General features: G+C 41.4%; 1 protein-coding gene across 1 annotated transcript in view; it reads right to left on the bottom strand.

Moving 5' to 3' along the window:
* The window catches only part of COG5 (component of oligomeric golgi complex 5), a 305,665-nt gene that overhangs the window by 10,912 nt on the left and 270,800 nt on the right, over positions 1-23,953 (bottom strand). The window contains 3 exon segments of the mRNA XM_021682942.2: positions 6,854-6,930; positions 12,415-12,652; positions 16,639-16,742. Of these exon segments, the coding sequence (XP_021538617.2) occupies positions 6,854-6,930; positions 12,415-12,652; positions 16,639-16,742 (419 nt within the window).

Below are 23,953 nucleotides of genomic sequence, written 5' to 3'. Positions count from 1 at the left end.
CAGGAAAGCTCACTCTGCCTACGCCATCTGATTTGGCAGGATTCATCTTGAACCCTAGTCCATGACAGGAGGAGACCCTGGGGGGCCAGTCCTGTGTGACAGTCCTTGACTTAGGGAAGAGCAGCCATATGGAAGCCCTTCTGCCTGTTCTTCAGGACGACAAGACTATTGGTCCCCACGTCTCTCAGTGCTCGGCGTACGAAGTCCCGGATACAGGTGCTTTAGCATTTGGTCACGGGGAACATGGAACGTTCTCTGAAAACTCATGGATTTTCTTCCTTCTGAAAATGACGATTACATAGCTGATACAGCTTCTCTTTTACCTTTGGCCTCAGGGAGTTTCAAGTCAAACATGAAACGCATCTATAGAATTAAATTGCTTTCATGGTCTGAATACTGTGTTTTTATTTTCCTCTAATATACTCTTGCTGCAGACTGCAAACGGTACAAGGGCACACAAGCAGTGAGGACAGGACGGGAGGGAGGGAGTCTAGCAGCTGACCCGCACCGACGCTGCCGGCTGATGTGCCCGCACAACCAGGCCTCGTGAAAACCGGCTCGTTTTTCAGCGGGATCGTTTCATCACCTGTCCCTTTGTAGCTCTGAGTCAGAGCAGTTATTTTTCTGCCAAGACCAAATCTTCTCCTCCAGCCACTAACAGGACTGCCAAATGAGCCATGGAGAGCAAAACTGGATTTGCTTCCATACCATGCATCACTGACATAATTACCTGTAAACATCAAATGCAGACATTTCACTTCTGGTGCTCATTTTAAGAGTCTGAAAGAACACAGCATGAGCACGTCCCTTCTCCCTGATTCCAGGTGGAATCTGAAATACTGGCAAGTTAAAAAATAAATCTCCATCTGAGGTGATACAAGGAACAAAAGGATTAATTAAGATGTTACAAAACGCAGTTACCCCAAATGCCACAATACCGTTCTTAGAGAAGAGTGCTCGAAACAGAGCAGCACTTCCAAGGTTACGCCTGACACATAGCGGGCAGTCTTACTAATCACGTATTAGGTCCCATGAGAAAAAGTCGTCTCTGCAGTAGGGATCTCCACACTGAAGTGACGCACAGCCAGGTGGCTGTCGGTCTTTGGTTCTGGCCAATTATGAAGTAAAGTAAGACTGTGTGTCCCTATGTCCACATCCACCGTCGGTGGAGGCCCAAACCACTTGCCACACCCCCATTCCAAACCTCCTTTGGGTGAGGGGCCGGGGAGGGTGGCGAGACCACAGGGAATGTGCGCTGAGATCTAGAACCCGCAGAGAAATGAGGTTGGGGAGAGAAACACAAGTACCCTCCCTCCCCTCCCCCGGCACAGGACACACAGGGTCTCCCTTCGGGAGAGGGGAAGAGAAGGCTGGAGGCCTGCAGACCAGGGACCCAGACAGTGTGGCAGAAGGGGCCGTGTGGGTCCCGGGGGAACAGAGCAGAAAGCTGATGGCTGTAGGTAAGTCAGGGCTCCAAGTAAAGAGGCGAGAGAACTCGCAGGTTTCTTTCTTAGGGTCTAGATGTCATCAGCCCCAGCAGAGCAGGGGAGGAGGTAAGGCTTCAGGCAGACGTCCTCTAGGAACCATAGCGTACATGTGGCTCAGCATTCTGCAGGCACATCCCAGAAGCCCCTACGCAGCAGATGGCGGTGAGAGGCAGGAACTGCAGAATGAGAGGTCACCACACGGCGGGGTTTCAGATTCTCTTCACACTGACATTCTCCTGGATGACTGAGAGAAGCACTCAGGTGCTATTCTAGAACCAGAGTAAAAACGAACAGGAACTTCTGGGATAAACTCTGGGGTGCAGTGGTTAGGCCGCCCTGGGTCTGCAAGGCAGCTCTGGAATTCCCACATGACTCAGACAGGCAGCCATGTCAAGTGACCCCCCTCAGCATCAGTGCCTCCTGGGGAATCACTCCTGCCTTGGAAGTGTCGTGGTGAAGGCGAAACGGTAAAGTACCAGGGACACACTTCGCAAGGCTGAGCACCCAGTGAATGATCCGAGAGTGACTGCTAGAATGAAGGCGAGGCTCAGCCAACTCCCCAGCCCTCCCTGTTTGCCAGGTGCTCCTAGCACTGCCCGAGTATCGGCAAACAACAAGCCAAACCAGGCCCAAGACAGCGCGGCCTTCTGGCTACATGTTGAAATCTGAAAGCTTGGGGAGATAGCTATTTCCGGGATGGGTTCACAAGTACAAAGAAAGGCTGGCACACATTTGAGGGTCCTGGTGCTCCAACTGGAAGCCACAGAGACGGCTGCCCTTCCTTCCACAAACGTGCAGGCGAGAGGCAGCATCCCAGGGAGCACACGGGAGACGTGGAAAACCCTCCCCACGCCTACAGTTAAGCCCAGCAGACACCAATACTACACGCCAGGGTTCCTGATGCTTTCCTTCTACCGCCCCCCAAGCCAACACGTCCCCCGGAGCAGCTCCTGTCCCCCGATGGCTTTCATTAAACCTAATGAGGCTCCCAGCAAGCATGTTGCAGGCGTAATTCAGGGAGAAAGCTGTGCCCTCCAGAGCAAAGGTGTTGGGGTCTGCCCAAAGGCAGGTCTGGGTCCCTGCGCTGGTGAAAGCATGAGGTCCCTTTTCTGTCCCTTGCCTCACAAGGATCTGCACTGAGAATGTCAAGTCGGAGCTTCCAGGCCCCTGGCCAGATGGAGCTAGGGTAACTTCCCTTGCAAACCCCACTCAGGGGACAAGGCCATGCTGCAGAGGGATGGACAAGGATGGGTCCATGCAGCTCTGAACATATGTCTTGTGTGGAAATACAGATCACCCAAGGGCTAATACCTAATGTCAGCAGCTTTGTGAGGCCACACTCTGTCCTGGGGAAGAAAACAATTGCTGCTGCCTGAGAAACTCTAAGGGAGACAGTAAAATGTAAATGTATGCAAGAAGCTTGCTGGCTTCATTCACCAATCCACTAATATGACCATCAAGAAGCAAGCACCCTGCAGCAGACGGCCACATGACGGGGGGAAGGAGCGCCCGGAAGGCCCGGTGTCGGAGTGTCGGGGTGTCTGGGTGCAGGGGGGGGACTGGAGGGTCTGGCTGGCTCGGTCGGTCACTGTCCCTCACAAAGAGGCCCCTGCATGGGCCTGTTGCCCTCTCCTGCAGCCACCGCCTCTAAGCCAGACGCAGGCCAGCCTCCTGGGTTTTGGTGGTTTGCCTGCCTATTTTTCTCACCCCCCTCCCATTACATAATGTTTTAGAATGTTTTATATTATTTTTTTAGCTTCCTTGTTATTTTTAAATGGGAATAACACTACGAGAGGGACTTTAAAATATATTTACTGGCTTTTCCAACTGCAAATATAAAACAACCAAGGCACAAACCATGAAAAATATAGAAAACCTCTAAAGGGAAAAATCACTAGTGACAATCCTGCTATCCCCAAATTTTGATGTTTATCCTTCTTGACTTTTCCTCTCCACACATACACTTATTGTCTTAAAAAATATAGTAGAGATCATATCATATCTACTGTTTAGTAGTCTGTTTTTCATTTCATGATGCATTACAAAGTTACTTTTCATATTTTTAGACACTAACCAGCAATATAAATTGTTACTGGCTACATATAGCATAAGTGTTTTTAATTATACATTGCTCGATCATTACTTTCTCAATCCATACAGAGGTACTAGAAGGTGTCACCACTAGAAGTTCAAATGCTCCGTCAGAGATGGCTCTTCTCCTGAGAAGTCCCCAAGAGGGCTGGCGGCAGCCTCCCACCTTACATGACTGACAACAGAACTGGTCTCATGCGAAACTGTCAAACCTGTCTCCCACACCGTGATACAACTTTAAAAGCATGCTGATGAAAGCCATCTTGCCTCAGCACACAGAAAGGTAAGCACTATTTTAATTCATACATGTGCAATAAACAATAAAACATGGGAGCCGGGGCTATCAAAAATAACAGCCTAATCTTAATACAGCAAATCCCAAATCACAGCTTTCCCACACCTTTTTCAAGAGCTAGTTGGTCAATAACCTCAAGTATGCTGGCTGATTCTGTTAACTCAGCATCTTATCACCCAATTGGGATTGCTGGGTTACCATATTACTCAGTAAGTGACTTTATGGGAGTCTTATTGGGGTTATTTTCATGGTACAGGCAGGTGACTGGTGAATCAGTGACCTCAGGACCTCTTAATCATTCAACCTGTCCACGTTTGGTAGCGCCAAACCCTAACGCTTCAATAAAATATCTAAATACTTCTTAAAAGGTCTGAGCTGATCCAAAGACATTATCTGAAAACACATGTGATCCAACTTTAAGTTTTTTTTAAAACCCAACTCTGTACAGATGGGCATTTGAGAAAAATAATTCAGTCTCTTGTTTTGGCATTAAAAAGAAATCTTTGCCAATTACAAGTATGCAAGACAAAGTAGAGGGCTCTCCTTTCAATCAACAACCTTGGATTCTTATGTTTTAAGTGACATTACACCTGAATTTTCTACTATCAAAAGCCTGGATGACATAAGACAGTGACGCAGTCATTTAAAGGACATGCTTCTTATTGACTGCTCTAGTTTCTAGTTCTGAATCTGTTTTTAGAAAACTGCATGCCTGGAATCTCTTACCTTATCTTTATAAAGAAACATTCAAAGACCATTATGCTCTTGGATATTATGGACAGTTACATCAAGGTTTCCCATCTGGTATGCTGTGGTCACAAAATGGGTGTAAGTATCATGTCTGGTCCCCTGAGTGCTCAGGGTTGGTCATCTTTTTGTATGTATACTTACGTACAAATAAGTTCTGGCTTATTGAATAAACAGCCACAGTTAAGTTATTCAGTGTTCCTTATAATCTAAATTGGTAGGAGGCCTATCTAAGCATTCAGCACTGAAAAGGATTTTCCCATACATTGGTATATTCTTTTTTAATTTAATTAAATTTTTTTTTTAAGATTTTTTTTTAATTTATTTATTTGAGAGAGAGAATGAGATAGAGAGCATGAGAGGAGGGAGGTTCAGAGAGAGAAGCAGACTCCCTGCCGAGCAGGGAGCCCGATGCGGGACTCGATCCTGGGACTCCAGGATCATGACCTGAGCCGAAGGCAGTCGCTTAACCAACTGAGCCACCCAGGCACCCCATTGGTATATTCTTAGGTGTCATTTTAAATTAACGTACTGTTTTTCTTTTTGAACTGGTCTCTAGGAAGTTCAATCCTAAATTTTGTGCTCAACTGCATTAGTCATCTTTATTCTAAATTATCTGCACCATTTCTAGTCATTCCCTACATTTTACCACTAAGCTCAATTCTTTTAAGATTCTATTCAATAGTTTTGCTATGGAATGTAACCTCTGACAGTTTTAGAGGTAGGTTAGATTGAAAATGATAAATAAGCAAATGAAAATTTCAGAAAAAAGATATCTCTGTAATTGTGAACTGCCTGGTATGACTACTCAATATATTTCTGTAAGAATGGAGAGTGAAAAAAAAAAAATCCCCCAGCCACTCTGGAAAACAGTATGGAGGTTCCTCAAAAAGTTGAAAATAGAGCTACCATACGATCCAGCAATTGCACTACTGGGTATTTACCCCAAAGATACAAATGTAGGGATCCGAAGGGGTACATGCACCCTGATGTTTATAGCAGCAATGTCCACAATAGCCAAACTGTGGAAAGAGCCAAGATGTCCATCGACAGATGAATGGATAAAGAAGATGTGGTGTATATAAATATACACACACACACACACACACACACACACACACACACACACACACAATGGAATATTATGCAGCCATCAAAAGGAATGAGATCTTGCCATTTGCAATGACGTGGATGGAACTGGAGGGTATTATGCTGAGCAAAATAAGTCAATCAGAGAAAGACATGTATCATATGACCTCACTGATATGAGGAATTCTTTTTTTTTTTTTAAAGATTTTATTTATTTATTTTGAGAGAGAGAGAGACACAGCGAGAGAGGGAACACAAGCAGGGGGACTGGGGGAGGGGGAAGCAGGCTTCCTGCCGAGCAGGGAGCCCAATGTGGGGCTCGATCCCAGGACCCTGGGATCATGGCCTGAGCTGAAGGCAGACACTTAACGACTGAGCCACCCAGGCGCCCCAAGATATGAGGAATTCTTAATCTCAGGAAACAAACTGAGGGTTGCTGGAGTGGTGGGGGTGGGAGGGATGGGGTGGCTGGGTGATAGACATTGGGGAGGGTATGTGCTATGGTGAGCGCTGTGACTTGTGTAAGACTGTTGAATCACAGACCTGTACCTCTGAAACAAATAATACATTATATGTTAAAAAAAAAAAACAAAAAGAAGAAGATAGCAGGAGGGGAAAAATGAAGGGGGGGAAATCGGAAGGGGAGACGAACTATGAGAGATTATGGACTCTGAAAAACAAACTGAGGGTTCTAGAGGGGAGGGGGGTGGGAGGATGGGTCAGCCTGGTGATGGATATTAAAGAGGGCACATTCTGCATGGAGCACTGGGCGTTATACGCAAACAATGAATCATGGAACACTACATCAAAAACTAATGATGTAATGTATGGTGATTAACATAGTAAAAAAAAATTCCCCTCAGAAAGAGCATAATAAAATTTATCAGCTCAGTCTTGTGAATTTTAACTCAAGAATCACACACACACACACACACACACACACACATCATTGCATATAATTCTGTATGGGTTTCTGGTTTGAATAATAACTTTTAAGATAAACCATATGAAACTGCCATTGTTATAGGTCACAAAACGGTTGAATATTGGCAATTTCATATAGCTCAACATGAATAGTGGGGAAAGGATTTATCTGCTAATAGGATATGGATATATCAACTGCAATAATAGAACAGTGTCTCACCTGAATGACCTCAGCATTCGATAGGACTTTCCTAGATCAGATACTCTTCTGCAGAATGGACCCACAGCCAACTCCATCTGAAACATTAAAAGATACTCCACAGTGTTAATGTCAGAAGCCTGTGTTGAACGGGGGACACACCTGGATCACAGAAAGTTGCAGCTTGCCATAAACTTACTTTTATCTGGACTGTGAGGCAATTTTTGAAAGTCAATTAAATTTAATAAAAGGCACGAACTTGGGCGACTTTTGCATTTATTGTTACTAAAGGAGAATAACATGAGACCATTCCTTCAAGAACACAGAAAAACACGTTTTGGTTATGTAAAAGGAGGAAACTCGGTTCTTTTCTCCACTGAAAAACTGGAGGAGGCAAGGCTTTTAAGACTGTGTGCCTATACTTGAAGTAGGCATCACAAGCCTTTTCATATGAAGTATAAACAATGACAACCCTCAGCAAGCTGGCCCAAGTGATTAGAAGCACGGACTGTGGAGGCAGCACACGTGTGTCACAATGCCAAGCCTACGACGACTAGTTGTGCCACCCTGGACTTCAGTTCCGTAAGCCCCGGGCTCCTCGTCTGTCCAGTGGAGACAGTGCTAGCTCACAGAACTATAGAAACCAAATAATTTCACAAAGCAATATGCGCGCGGCACCTAGCAGGTGCTTGTTCAATGTTGGCAATTATTAGCAGTATTTTTTAAACTTTCCCCCTTTTACATTATTAGCCAATTAATTCGCTTCCTGACTCAAGACCTGTTGGTTTCACTGCTCTTTATTCTCCTTCTTTGGCTGGAAATTTTACTTGTCATTAAATGGAGATTTAGGGTCCTGTTCTAGCAAGTGCAAAGTTTTCACAGACGGAGGACTCAGATGACAAACCGTTTCTCCGCTCTTGCTATCAACAGGACTCTGGTACAGAATAGCTTAGAAAATCTCTGAAAAAAGTAATGAAGCACCTTTCTTCAAGAAAAACAAAGGAATGGAAAGTGGGGCTTCTGTCTTGTTGGTCATCCTTCTAAAATACTGCTCAAATCTCCTGCCCCTGGGAAACTGCGGAGACCTAAACAATCACTCATTTGACAAACATTTCTAACTCCCTGTTAATTGCCAGGCACCGAGTTACACATGGGGATGAGAAAATAAATTAGTCGACTGTCCTGCCTTTAGGGAGCTCTTTCAAATTTAGTGAAGAAGGGGATATCTATTTATTTATTTAAACAATATAGTTATTGAACAAAATAAAAAAGGTATGTGGGTCTATACACACACACATACACATATACATACATGTATATACACATCTGATTATTATTATTTTTTAAAGATTTTATTTATTTGAGAGACAGACAGAGATAGCGAGAGGAAGAAGCAGAGTCCCTGCTAAGCAGGAAGCAGGGATCCCGGGATCATGACCTGGGCCGAGGGCAGACACTGAGCTGCCCAGGCACACCCACACCTGATTATTATTAAGCAAACTTAGAAGTGTGCTATCAAGTGTACGAGCTGTCACAGGGGACCTGGTGGGCAGCTTCCTTGAGATGGTCTTGAGGGTAACTGGTGGAATTTCTAGGTGGAACCGGTCAATTTCTCTCCTAACATATAGAAGACACAGAGTATGTCTTCTATGTCCTAGAGGGAAACCTTAACATGGTTAGAAAACTCTCTAAAATAGAGAAGATTAAGTAAATAAGAAGAGAAAAATCTGAGGCAAAAAAGTCAGGATTCTTGCCAACAAAGCAAAACAGAGCAGCTTGAAGTCAGTGTTCTCATGTCAAGACAGTGGGTCCTTGGGACCTGTTTGGTTTCTTCACCTGATGAAGTTGCTGGTTTTCTTCAGACTGTGGCATTTATTTTACACTGAGCACAAAAGTAAAAATGTTATTATCCTGTATTCCTCATTTGGTAACTGCAATTGTGTGTGTGTGTGTTATGGTTTTTACAAACTGAAATTACATAAGGTGTTTTCATGAAATATTTTTGACATTTTTTTCAATTACCCTAGTAGATTCTCCATCTTCAAAGATTAAACCAAAAAAACCTTTGCCTTAGCACTTGAGCAGCATGGAATGTTAAAAAATTACAACATGAGAGAATATGACCTTGAACTGCTGTGTAATCTATGATGATACAGGAGATTTCTATACCAGAGTACAATTCCAAAATAAATAAAGGACCTCCAGCGTACTGAAAACCATTTTCTTCTGCCAGAATTCCATGAAACAATAAAGGCCATGTTTCCAAAGGGCAGGAGTGTTCCTTTTGGAGGAGGTGGCTCTGCACCTAGCTGTGGATACACAAATGGCAGGTACAAAGGCCTCTCTCCCGCTCCCGGCTTGCAGGGAGCAAGTGGTCAGAGGCAGGCAAGGTGAACTAATTACAGACTGGCCCAGGCCCCACCGCAGACACTTGGTTAGCCGCGGGGCATGTCTGGATGCTCCTACGGCTCTCCGGCCCTGACACTGTTTAGGAGAAAAGGCAACTGCTGTGAAAATCCTCATTATTTCGTTTTCTTTTCTAAATGCATATATTTGGGCAAAGTGAAATACAGATACATATATATTTAAAGGGCACCGGGAGACCTATAAATAGAAATTGCTAGGAGTACCACTGAATGAGTAATTTAATGCCAGCTCCACGAGCCATCCTTTCCCTTGGGGAAGAAACGAAATCGAGGGGCGAGGGCAGTGTGGACAAATCCCCCAAGAGGTTGTGAGTCAGCAGACCCCAGTGGCCTTGACCAAGCTGAGTGTTTTAGAACTGCTGTGTGGAGTGTCGACACAGAGAGCATGTGGTCACAGCAGGAAATCAATTACCTGTAGGAAGCCCCCTCAGGCCCATGACCTGATTCCTAATGAGGCTGCATGTCAGGTGCTTCCCTCACCATGAGCCCTCCAGGTGGCACCTGGCAACTATTTTCCCTCTCACCTGTGCAATGCCAGGAGGGACAGCTTAGGGTTCCTGAAGAGATCTTTGAAATCTACCACTACCTGCCTTTGCGACTGGACCAAATGACAAATACTCAGCAATCCCAAACCTACTCCCTGGGTCTCTTCCTGAGCTCTTTCTCTTTCTGCATTTATGCCAGAATGAGTAGGCACTTTTATCACAAGAACACTTTTAAAACCCAGAGAGGATTTGTGTGTTCTTGATTGAGTGGCCTCGCTGGCTTTGTTTCATTTTGAATACAAACTGACAGGACTTTCAATAATGAGGCAGTCGGAAGGCTTTCTAGTCCCCAGGCGATGCCTGTCATGAATACAAACAAGGTCAGGGTAATACCTAAGTGTTTTTGACTCACTGGGAAAATACTCCAACCAAGCACGGTCCTGAAAGCTAAGGGGCTGCATCACGCGACTGCAGGTTTGGCAAATTAAACAAAACCCCCAGTTCACTGTCGTTTTCTTAACTATGGGATCCTGTTGCCAAAGCTACTGGTCCCAAATGTGAGGGCACTTCCCCGTCTCTCCTGTGCCCACAAGCCACAGGGTGCGGAACCGGCCGCAAGGTGAGGGGCAGGCTGCTCTGACGCTGGGACACGCTGTCTGGGAGGGGACAAAGGGGTCAGCACCACCTGCACCGCAGCATCGTCGTCACTGCACGGCTTTGCCCCGAGTAAATGCTGCAATTTCGCTATTGAAGAAATGGAAAACAGGATGCCTTGGAGAGTAAGTTGGTCATAAGGACCAATGAGTTCCATTCATCTTACGGGAAGGGACCCGAGAAAAGGTCTGGCTGATTGGGCAACACGAGAAAGAAGAGATGCCAAGTGAAAGTCTGAATAATGCAGTTTCCGGGGGGTGGGAGCTCAACCTGCCGCTGGGGGCTTTGCGTTTTGAACAGGAGCTGGCTGTGGTAACATGGGTTACGGGACAATGCCTTCCATCTTTCAAGATTCGTAAGGGAGCAGATCATTAAAATAAAACGCGGAACGAACAGCCTGCTTGGCGCGCGCCGGCACTCTCATTTTGGCCATCTCCCGCTCACTGCCACTCTAATCGGACTTGAAGTGCTGCCTCCAGGAAAGTGACTCAAGAACCAGCTGGAGCAGAATGCAAATAAACTGGTGGGGGAGGGAGGCCAGGGGAGGGAAGAGGAGAGGAAAAGAAAAACAAAATTCAGGAGGAAAGGGGGAAAAAGAGAACAGACGCTCATTTCAGTAGAGCCCACAGTGTTTTTAACACACAAGAGCAGGACTTGGTGCGTCCTGGTGTTTTCAGTTCCATGAGCAGCCTGTGACCCCAGTAAGGGACGGGTAACACACTGTTTATATACAATCCTCTTTAAGCTGAAGTTTACCTGTAGCAACAAAGCACAATGTACAAGGGCATGAGAAGGAAGCTTCTGAAAATGGGAAAGGTCAAAGGAGCAACATTTAATTCCTATTTTTATGTCTAGGCTACCTAAGGTATATTTCCCAAAGGAAGGCTCTTTACTATGGTCTAGTGGCCTCAGGCATATCATTTGGGGATGAAAATGACTAATTCTAGGCCGATTAATATGCAAAGAGCCCGGCTCTTGAAACATTAGATAATGTACCTGTTCCCTCTGGACCTTTATCAGGTATGAGTCTGACAACCACCCCCCGTTCAAGGAGTCTCCGACATCTTCTCCTTGGAGTGGGAATAATGAACCCAGACTTGCTCCCAGATACACATAGGGATAAATAAGGCCATTAAATTTGACTATCTTTATTAGCTGGCAGGATCTGGCAAATTATGAATAATCCATCTGAATAACTCTTTAGACTAGTAAAGTTAACAGCTGTGAAAAGCATAAAAAATGAGTCCACCTTTGACATGCTATATAAATACGAGTGATCTGTTTGGAAACCTTTTTATTCAGGTGTATGTTTGACGTGTTTCTTCTTTGCCTCTAATACTTTTGGAAGGCTTCAGAAAAATCTGTCTAAAGGAAAAAGGGAAAAACCCTTTCCTGTAAGAGGTGATCATGGTTTGAGAGCCTGGAATTATTTCAAGGCTGGCCATACACAAGAAAGGCACTCTGTTCAATAAAGGGAGACTAAATAATCAGACCCTCTATTGTACATGGCCCACTGTGCATCTAAATGGAGAACATTGTCCTGGAACACTGAGCTGGCCACTAGAGGATTACAGATGCATGGGAGTTCTTACTCTTTACATAACAACAGACAGCCCCTTTACAGTATTCGGAGGAAATGTCATTGCCTATATTATTTCCCAGCAGAATCAACCAATTACTCTTCTCAATACTAACCTCATGGGATAATAAAATAGTAAGAAAGCCCTACATTATGTAAAAATGAGATATATTTCTGTACTATGGAATGAGCTACTTCACCTTAACCCTGAAATCTCAAAGATGAGTGATGATTCATTTATTAAATACAAAGAAAAAAAAATCTGGTATGAAAGTCTCTTTTAACTCTTCTCTTTTTCTTACCAATTCAGTTTAAATGAATTTATTTTTCTTTCTGCTTCAACTCTTTAAAACACTAAAGAATACATACTTAGTCTTTCAATGAACAGATAATACTGAGGCTGGAACATATCCCCTTTGCAGCGATGCATCAATTTACCTGAGCAAAATCAGCAGCAAGTCGTACTTTCCCACCTTCACCAAGAGGTCTTATGAGACTGGCATTGCGGATAAAAAGTTCAATTGCTCTTTGGGCGATAGCTTCAGTGTTGTCAAAGACAAAATCCAAGCATTCAAAGTGTTTAAAGTAGTCACTCATAACTCTGGCAATGAAACCCTGAAGCTCCTTCATGTACAGAGAACAAGGACCATCAGGCTTTCCTGAGCTGGATAGTGACCTGCAAAAGGGAAAAAAACAGCCAATGTACTAACAGCCACTATTCCACTTTTGCCCCCCTCCCCCACCTGCTATTTCAATCCTAAGCAATTTTTTCCCATAGTGGTAAAAAAAAGTATTGCTTATTTTTACTAAGAGTTAAGGAGCATAAAACAATGTATAAATTATAAAGACTGTTTTAAGATGCTAGGAAGATTACTGAAAAAATCTTAGAATCCATTTACCTAGAGATTATTAAGAATGAAATGGACAACTATCTGTCTCGGGTGATTCACACAGTGCCTTATGTACTCTCTGACCTCTCAAGGTCCTTCTCAGCTTTACGAATCTCCATCCACTCATATGTTTTGCCTGGTTAGTGAATAAATCAATAATGAAGTCTGAAATAGCATTTTACACTTTGTAAGGGCAGAACACACAGCCTTCCCCAAACAAATTCCTGGCAAAGATATTTCTGCTCCTGTGCTATTTAATCTGATCAGGCCAATAGTAGATTTCTGCCTGTGGAACTGGTTATGTAACAATACACATGGTATGCAATTTTTTCCTCCCAGATGATGAGGTTTGCAAAGGCTTTAATTTGGATCAACGGATGATGCCAGCTGATGCTCCATGAAATACTATTTATAATTTATAAGTGTTTATAATTGCTCTTTAAGGAATATATTAAAAGAATGTGAAATATTTATAGGAAAGAAGTTATACCAAAATTAGAAATCACCTGATATTAATTAGCTAACCAAAGAGATCATTGGCTACAAAGTGCTGAATCGTCTTCAAAAAAATGAGTGTTTCCATATTCTGAGAATGACGTAGAAAAAGTGGCAGTGGTCTAAAGAACAACAGATATGACTCAAATGCCTAGAGCAAGAGAATGAGGTGAACTTAATTATTTTCAAAGACAGCAATGAATGCTCATTATCAGAGGATGTTAACCAAAGGCCTTCTATTTCCAGCAGCAGATAGAAATAGAGAAACCAGTTTTAAGTTCCAGAAGGGAGAGATTTTGTTCAGGTGTAAAAAAGAATGTCCTAACTAAGGCAAGGCCATCGAGGGGGAGCATGATGGACCACTGCTGTCTTCAGTATCACAGTGGAGTGCTGCTCGGTACAGCCTCAGTCAATGACGGCAATCTTAGGTGTGGTTGGCTGTGCCAGATTCAGACCATTGCACAGCCTATTTTTGTTCAGTTCAACAGACTAGGTTGGAAAAAAAAAAGGTACCAATCTCTTTCATGTTTTCTTTCTTTTTTTTTTTTTTAAGATTTTATTTATTTATTTGAGAGAGAGAGAGAGAGCACAAGAGGGGGGGGTGGGAGAGGGAGAAGCAGACTCCCCGCCGAGCAGGGAGCCCGATGTGGGACTCGATCCCGGGACTCCAGGATCATGACCTGAGCCGAAGGCAGTCGCTTAACCGACTGAGCCACCCAGGCACCCCTCTTTCATGTTTTCTTATGCTTTATCAAAAGCACTGTTGTTACCTTGTACTCCTCTGGAGGAGTGTTTCAAGAATTTTCATCTGGTCAGTTGAAATAATTTCCATGAGGATTAGAAAATAATATACTAAAACCAGTTCCAAGCACGTGTCAATATAAGTAAAATAATCCATCAGACGAAATTTTGAAATAGGTATTATCAATTCTTAGTGTGGATTAAAAGCTTGATTTAAATTTATTAGAATACGAAATTTGCTTGGCCACCACTAAAGTGCAGTTTTCCCAATTATGCCGAAGCTTTTAGTAAGAGATTTTCAACTGATCAAGTGCAATAGTAAGCTGTGCAGAAATTGAAGGGTCTTTATAATGAGAGCCTGCATGTGCAAGCTGAAGGTAGAAGGACTAACGGGATGCACACCTGAGAAATGGTAGCTGATCATCTTCAGGTCCCCTATCTTTTGGGGGTGTGCTGTGCACTCTCCCTGTGGCTGAGGTGCACATCTATCACTTCAGGGTCGAGGGTCTTCCTACTTTTACTGCCTTTCCTCCCCCATTCAAAGCTATAATCAGAGAGAAGTCATTTTACATTAAATCAGAGAATTTCAATCAATGTACTATGTCAATCAGACATTTATATTTTGAGCTTTATCTAATTTGGAGAGAAACACTGGTCCTATTAAATACATTTCAAATACCAGGAAACTGTGTTGAGCATTACTTTTTAAATAGCAGAGGGATTCTGTAACCACACTCCATATAAGGCTGGCTGACAAGGTTAAACCTGCTTTATTCCCTTTACCTAAAATAAATATAGAGGGCTTCCAAGGGCAGGTGTTCACTACTATTTTTATCACCCACTACCTGGGGGCTGGCCCTACTGTAAAAGTGATTCCTACTTCTTGAATAGTTTCATCTAACTTCACCTTATATTTCATTCAAGCCAAACATTTCATATGTGAAATGAAATGACAGAATTACTAGTAATTACTAGTAACAAAGTTCTAGAAAGTGAGAAAATTACTGCCCTGGGGTAATAATTCTAAACAGAACATAAAGCAACAGAGACCCACACTCCTCTACAAGCACAGACGGAAAACGACTCCGAGTGGAATCTCAAAAGTCTGCTGTATATAGACAGAGAGCAGAAATGGGACCATTAAAAGCCATTCGGGGAAAAAATTAAGGGCAGTGTTATGCACCTTAAAATAATGCTTCCTACTCGTGGCAACCTGTGAGTGGTAATCCAGCTCCCTAGTATTTAGGCAAACTAGTAAGGACATAGCTACTAGGGAGACCAACTTTTAATGTCCAAGCCACTAGCTACAGGCACTAGCTGAGGTTCACCAATTCAGTTGCTGATGTAAGGAGCTGAGCACTCTTACAGAATGAGCCTTTACTTTCTGCTTCCTTTGCAGAGGCATCGAGGATTGGTCTAACTGGGACATTTCATATCACTTTTGAACAAAATTCATTTCCTTCCAAATACTGCTAAATCAGCAGTTTTGTATTCCTATCTCCAAATATTATAGCATTTTGTGTATAATCCACCTTACCCTCTGTGCTTCATTCCATTATTAAAAAGAGAGCGACCTTTTTACCCTTCAAAAGATATTTTGTGAATGAAATAAGTGATGTGAAAAATTGAAGGACAGTGCAAAGTTCACACAATTTTCTACAAACAGCTAGACTAGTGGCTGGACATTTAATAAAGTAGATATTTAAACAACATGAATATAAATAGGAAAATTCAAAAACTAACTGTGAACTATGAATACAAAACACATCTCTATGTATTAATATTTGAATGTTTAGCTCTACAGTGTGGTTAAGTTTAAAAAAAAAATCACTCTAAGCATGTGCAAATAACTATTCCAAATTCTCTACAAATAATGTCCTAGTACATGGAGCTCAAACTACTTTACTCTCCTTAAAAACATTTCAGTGAACACTGGGTTAGGACCTATGATTTTTATTCTCAAGATACATATGAGACAGATAAGCAGTACTCTTGTAAACAGCTGTGGAATACTCCCGAAGCGTTGCTTAGGCTAGGTGTGATACGGCAAGATTGGATTGCCACAAAACTCCGAGAAAGGAAAATGATTCTTGTAGGGGGTTGGGATACAGCATGCCTTCAAGGCCAGAGCAAGATTCAGACTGGCATCGTGGCAGAGCTGGGACATCTTATATAAGACATAACATGCCTATGCTAGAGGCTCAAGTAAGGGCATTTGTGAGAGAGAAGGATCAAGATCAGCTTGAAAAGAGAAGACGGTACCAACTACCAGAAGTCCTGCAGTGCCAAGCTGAGTCCCACAAATGTTAATGATTCTGTTTCAATGACAGGAGAGAAATGACGAAAACAAGAACTGAAAAATTTTAATCAGCTAATGGCGCTCACAATGGATAAAGTAGTATGAGGCTGGAGGCCAAACCGGTCACAAGAGGCACAAGGCCTAGGTGGAAACAGACTTAGGGATGAAGAGTGGGGGTGGGTAAATGAAAAGCAAATGCAGTAAAGACTCGTGAAAACTATGGTTGAAAGTGCTTACCCAGAAAAATCTTCTTGATGCATAGTGATGATTATCGCCTCTATGGCATCTCCCACTGAAGTCAGTAAGGGCTGTACAGCGCTTCCCATAAGAGCATGGATTGTCTAAAAAGAAAAAGGAAGGGCAGGCAAAATTAAAGACCAACACAAAGAAATCCAATATGGCAGAAGCCTTCTGACTAAAAGTTTTTATATCAAATCCCAACTATATACAGTTTTTGAACTGTAATAACTCAACAGAAGTCTGTTCCTCTCCCAACTGCTGTTGGGAATGATCTTTAAAGCTGACAATATGTGAAACACGGCACTGCAAATTTCAACTCCCCCACTTCTCTCAAATTTTCAAGAAGTTTCATGGTCAAATGAGCTCCTGGAGAAAGGAGGAGAGAGGAGCAGTGCCACTTACAAAGATCGAATGAACACATTCTGTAAAGTTTCTGAAAAGAGTGCGGCAAGACCAAAAGTCATTCTTCAAAATTGGAACAACATCATATGGTTTTAAGCAGAGTGAATATAATAAATATGCTGGTGATTCTTACAGGGCAGAAGAATTAGGCATTTCATGGATTAAGTTCCTATTTAGTAGGAATACTTTTGGTACTTGGCACCATGTTTCCTTTCCCAATTTTTGTCACAAATACCCAGTACCGGAGCCTGAGGCATGGGCATTTGCTACTGGTTTCTAGTGGGTAGAGGACAGGGATACTGCTACACAACCTACAATGCACAGGACAATCTCCCACAACAAAGAACTACCCAAAATGTCAAGTGTTAAAGGTGAGAGTTGTTCAACAGTGAAGTATAACTATTGGTTAGGTTATATAAGACTGCTTGGCCTAAGTTATGGGTTTTTAGTGTGAAAATATTGACTGGGCCTCAGTACACACTTAAAATCTAAAATTTAAACATATATGTTTTTTTTTTTTTTTTTAAGATTTTATTTATTTATTTGACAGAGAGAGACACAGCAGGAGAGGGAACCTAAGCAGGGGGAGTGGGAGAGGGAGAAGCAGGCTCCCCGCCAAGCAGGGAGCCCGATGTGGGGCTTGATCCCAGGACCCTGAGATCATGACCCGAGCCAAAGGCAGATGCTCAACCGACTGAGCCACCCAGTGATGATTACATATAATGAAGATGGATGGCATTTGGTTCATATGAATGATAGAAATCAATCAGGAAAGGTTAAATAGGACCCTTATTCATTAAATTCCTAAATGTCATCTCTAGCCCTTAGACTCTGATAAAAGTAAAATTACTATCTGTGGGGATTGAGAGAGAGAGGGAGGCAAGGAGAGAGAGTGAACAATGCCTGAGCAACAGCATACAGTTTGCCCTCAGGAGTTCCCAATCCAGTGACAGCAGATAACAACTTACAGTCACATCAGTGCGCTATAGCATGCTCTGGGATCATGGGAGAAACCTCCCTTACACTGAGATGATCTGGAAAACAAAAGGCACTGCCTAAATTGAATTTCAAAGGACAAATAGTAAGAACCAAGTGAGGAAAGATGGGGCTGAGAGGGCATATGTTAAAGTCACAGCTGCCTGGGAAAGCTGAAGCCTTCGACTGCAAAGCATTCCACACCGAGTGTGAGGTACCTGCCCATGTGGAAGGGAGATGAAGCAGATGTACTCTGTGTAGGCTGCTAGGAGTTGGGAATTTACTCTGAAGGGAATGGGAAACCAATGATGGGTTTTAAGCAATGAAAAAATACAAAGATTTGAATTTGGGAAATATCATGTTGGCTAGTAGACTGGGTAAATAGACTAAAGGCAGTAGCAGCTTCGAAGCAAAACGATGAGTGCCCAAACCAAATCAGAGGCAGTAGGAACAGAGATGAAGAGACAGGCTGGAGACACTGTAAAAGGAGAACAGCAGGACTTGGTAATTACATTTGAGAAATATGGAGCAGAAAGATTTTAGGATACACTTAGATTTTTTTTTTCTTTCATGATTTGGTGATATTATTAACTGAATGTCTAAATGCAGAAGAAGCAGGTTGATTTGGGGATGGAGAGAGAAAATGATGAGTTCAGATTTGGACATGAGTTTCTTGAGGGGCTTATGGGAAATCCACATGGGCTATCCTGGAGGTACTGAAATATTTACATTTGTAGTTCTTGACACATTTTGACTAGATTTGGTAATCTTTGGCTTTTAAGAGGGAAGATGAAGCCAAAAGAGTCAGTGAGATCCCAGATGATGGTTTGTAGAGTAAGGCTAAATGCCATTTTGAAGTCATTCAGAAGAGGAGGAACCCTTGAAGGACTAAGACGGGTAAAATTTTTATTTAGTATATATTATGTGCTGGGTACTGTGCTATGTGCCTCACATATTATAATTCCACTTAAAATTCAATTATTCCTTCCTCTAAGAATATTAAAATCTCTAAGTTCAGATGGGGAAACTAAAGTGAAGTGAAGGACACTGTCCTTAAGTGAGCAAGCAGATGGGCTGGGATTTCCTAGGTGTACGTGACTCTGATGTGCTTTTGGTTCCACTTTGCCCACTTGCAGCAGAGAAACAGGAAAAGACCTTAGAGTATGGTGGAAATAAATGGACAAGATTTCAAGAAAGAAGAGCAAGTTTTCTACTCTGATATGAAGGAATGAGTATCTAACTACAGACCCTCCTACAAATGGGACAAATAAACAACATACTGGAGGGCTCTAGTGATGGGAAAAAAGCAGGTAGTTTTAGAGGGCTGTGGAAATCTAGACTAAGCAACAGAAGAAAGTGAGTTCTTCATTTTCTGTGACTTTGCCCTGAGAGTGCCTACGGTCATGCTGGTGGCAAGGCAGGGTGGCTAAAACTCTGAGAAAAAAACAAAACAAATCCAGCAGTCTTTTAGGCCAAAGGAACAACGGAAAGGAGCCCTGGGCTGCCAGAGAGTGAGAGGGGAACTTCAGAAAGGACAGAGCCAAAGAAGAATGCCTAATTCTATATTTAAACTCTGCACTACTCTTCAGCTGACTCATCAACCACGCCTGTGCAAAGCAAACACAAAGTGGCTGGCAACCACTCTTGAGAACTGAACTGAGGTCTGAGGCACGGCCAGCTGCAGGTATGACAGTGTACAATTAGAATCTAATCAGGCTGATTAATCGCTAAAGAAATACCATCAACACTCAGGAGCAATGTAAAAAAATACTGAGTCTACACAACATAACATTCGCAATGTCCAGGATATATTAAAAATTACTACATATACAAAAAGCTTGGAAATGTTGTCAGTTTTCAAGGGAAAAGATCAACAGCTGCCAACCCTGAGATGATCCAGACTCTATCATTATTAGGCAAGAACCTCAGTGAGGTAAAAAAAAGAAATGCTTACAATAAATAATAGGAAACCTCAGCAGAGTGAAAGTGTAAAAAAGAACCAAATGGATATTTTAAACTAAAAAAATTGCACTAGATGCATGCAGATGTAAATGTACTTCTATAAATATGAGGTTTCTATATTTTATATAACATGGCACAATATTAACTCTATGAAGATTATGGAAACTTAAGGATGTATATGGTAATCCACAGAAGAACCCCTAAAAAAATCACATGAAAAATCTAATAAATAAATTAAAATGCAATTCAAAAAAATTTCAAAGAATCCAAAAGAAGACAGAAAAGGGGGGGAAAAGAGGAAAGCAAAAAAACAAAATAAAAAAACAAAACAAATGGGATAAACAAAAAACAGATAGAACTATACACCTAAATAAAACCTTATTAATAATTATATAATGTCACTGGACTAAACACTCCAATTAAAAGGTAGAGATTATCAGAACAGACAAAAAGACAACTATTTACTCTCTATAGGAGATATACTTTAAAGACACAGAGGAGTTGAAAGTAAATGGACAAAAGATATACCATGTAAACTGGCATAAAAAGGCTGAAGTAGCTAAGTTAATATCAGATAAAACAAACTGCATTACAGTAAGTATTAACAAAGCTAAAGAGGGGTATTTCATAATGATGAAAGCATCAGTTCATCAGGAAGATGTAACAATAATAAATACATATGTAACATAGCTTCAACAGAACTAGTAAATAGCTTCAAAATCAAGGCATCAAGAATTGACAGACTTAAAAGGTCCACAATCATGGTAGAAAATTGTAACTTCTGTCTTTTAGCAATTGATAGAACGACTATATAAAATATCAGTAGAGACATGGAAGATCCGAACACATCATCATTAGACACATTACCACTACCTTGACCTAACTGATATTTATAGAACACTATACTCAACAACTGTAGATTACACGTTTTTGGCAATCACACATGGTTCATTCACCAAGACAGACCACATAAAACTAGACTCAATAAATTTAAATAACTGGAATAATACAGAGTATGTTTTCTGATGATAACAAAATTAAACTGAAAAATCAATAAGACATCTAGGAAATCACAAGTAATTGGAAATAAAAAAAAAACAAACAAACTTCTAAATAACCCATGAATCAAAGAAGAAATTGCAAAGGAAACTAGAAAATATTTTAAACTGAATGAAGATAAAAAGCGTAACATATCAAAATTGAAATGCTTAGAGTGAAATTTACAACTTGTTAAGTTTATTTTTGGAGGGAAAAGGTCTAAAAATCAATGGTATAATGTATATTTAAAAAAAGGCAAAGAAAATCCAAAGTAGAAGGAAATAAAAAAGACAAAAGCAGAAACCCATGGAAAAAAAAAAGACAATAGAAAAAATCAATAAAGTCAAAAGTTGGCTCCCTGAAAAGACCAACAAAACTGATAAATCCATAGCTAAACTGAAGAAAAAAAAGAGAACACAAACACCAATAGAAACAATTAAAAAGAGGTTATCACTATGGGTCCTAAAGACATTAAATGGTTAGTAAGAGAATATTACATACAACATTATTCTGACAAATCAGGTAACTTTGATGAATAGACAAACACCTGGAAATTCACAAAATATCAAAGCTCATTCAAAAAGAAACAGATAACTTGAATAGCCTTTTACCTACTAACCAAATCGAATCTGTAGGTATAAACTTCCTACAAAGAAAACCACAGGCCCTGATGGCTTTACTGGTGAATTCTACTAAGCATGTAAGAAAGAAAACAATACAAGTTCTTTCAGAAAACAGAACAGGAGGAAATACTTCCAAACTTAATTAATGAGGGCAGTAATAACTTGATACCAAAATCAGACAAAGAAATTACAAGAGAACTATATACCAGTATCCCTTTTGACTATAGATACAAACATCTTTAACAAAAATTAAGTAGATCAAATCCAGGAATACATAAAAAGGTTAATACATCATAACCAAGGTGGGTTTGACATGTGAAAATAAACTTCTGTATTTTATTAACAGAATAAAGGAGTAAAACCATTTGATCATTTCAATAGAGAAAAAAACTACTTGATGAAATACCATTTATAATAAAAAAAAGTGTCAGTAAACAAGGAATAGAAAGGAACTTATTTAATCTGATAACTAACATCATACTTAAAATAGAAGAATACAGATGGAGTGCTTTCCCCCAAGTCAGGAAAGCATTGACCAACATCCACTCTCACCAGTTCTAGACTTATACTAGAGGTCCTAGCCAGTGAAACAAGATGGGGAAAAACAGGCATCTACTTGCATACAATATGATAGTTTACACAGAAAATGTTCATTCTGGCTGGGTAAGGCTTCCCAATTAAGGGAAACACAAACAAGAATGGTAGAGGATTAAGGACTACTAGAGAGAACAAAGAAAGGAGACTAGATTCTATTTCACAAGCTCTTTACAAAGCAGGGAAGTGTGCCATACATTATCCAAAGATTTACCTAAAATAGCTAAGATTACAAAAATATAGAAGCCCCAGCAATCTGGATTATTCTCTCATATAGAACATAAATGTTTACCACACAATAAGGGAGAAATGAAGAAGTGTCATATAAAAACCTAGCAATACAATCTCTACCTGTATAGAACAATCACAGTAATAAATGGATCAGAATTACTGGGCCAAGGTGTTTAAATGTTACTGACAGCTGAGGTGGGTATAATGAAATGACTCTAAATTAATATTAATTATGCCATCCGTGACATAGTAGATAATTATGAGATGTTAAACCTCAAGGCTAAAATAACATTTAATTCTGGATAAAATCTCAACAAGGTAGAGAAGAAAAGACTGTTATGTATCCTTACCTATATTTTTAGTAAGTGAAACATATATTTAATATCTTCTCTATCAAGGGGTGCCTGGGTGGCTCAGTCGGTTAAGGGTCTGCCTTCGGCTCAGGTCACGATCTCATAGTCGTTGGATCAAGCCCTGCATCTCGCTCTGTGCTCAGTGGGGAGTCTACTTGAGATTCTCTCCCTCTGCCCCTCCCCCTGCTCTCTCTCAAAGAAATAAATCTTTAAAAAAATCTTCTCTATCAAATAATAAAAGCATATAGATTTTTGGTTCTTGGCTGCAATCACTTCTGCATGCTAACATTCTACCCCTAATTCAAAGTAATGTATTAAGTCTCCTACAATTTTAAAATTCAAAGTTCTCTTTTTTCTCTAAGTCAGAGGGTTTTGTTTTTTACTTAATATGTCATCATGGTTTTTATATGATTTAACTTAAAAAGCAAGGTCAAAACTATTTCTCTGAGTTCTGTTAACATAAGCAATTAGAGGGCGCCTGGGTGGCTCAGTCGTTAAGCGTCTGCCTTCGGCTCAGGTCATGATCCCGGGGTCCTGGGATCGAGCCCCGCATCGGGCTCCCTGCTCAGCGGGAAGCCTGCTTCTCCCTCTCCCACTCCCCCTGCTTGTGTTCCTGCTCTCGCTGTCTCTCTCTGTCAAATAAATAAAATCTTTAAAAGAAAAAAAAAAACAAAAAACATAAGCAATTAGGTCTCTAATTGTCAGGGCCACTGCAGGGGAGCCTTAAACCAACTGCTAGTCTTCTTCCATCCAGTTCTCAAGGACAAAATTGGCGATGCCTCAGCAACCACAGTACCCAACTACACGAAGCCCGGGCTCTAGTGAGCAAACCCAAGATGAGAGCCCTTTTCCCTGCACTAGCCTCAACTCCCAGCCCCAAGTGACTAACAACAGGAATGAATTATAGTCTCTGAAGAATTTCTTTTCTTTTCTTTTTTAAGATTTTATTATTTGAGAGAGAGAGAAAGTGCAGGGGGGCAGGGAGAGGGAGAGATCTCAAGCAGACTCCGTGCTGAGCCCAACGTGGCACTCAATCCCACAACCCTGAGATTATGACCTGAGCCGAAATCAAGAGTTGATGCTTAACTGACTGAGCCACCTAGGTGTCCCCGAAGAATTTCTATTTTTAATTTG

This window comes from Neomonachus schauinslandi, chromosome 12 (genome assembly GCF_002201575.2).
Source record: "Neomonachus schauinslandi chromosome 12, ASM220157v2, whole genome shotgun sequence".
NCBI lineage: Eukaryota > Metazoa > Chordata > Mammalia > Carnivora > Phocidae > Neomonachus > Neomonachus schauinslandi.
Note: the sequence above shows the minus strand (reverse complement) of the source record. Positions and strands in the feature narration are given on the sequence as shown.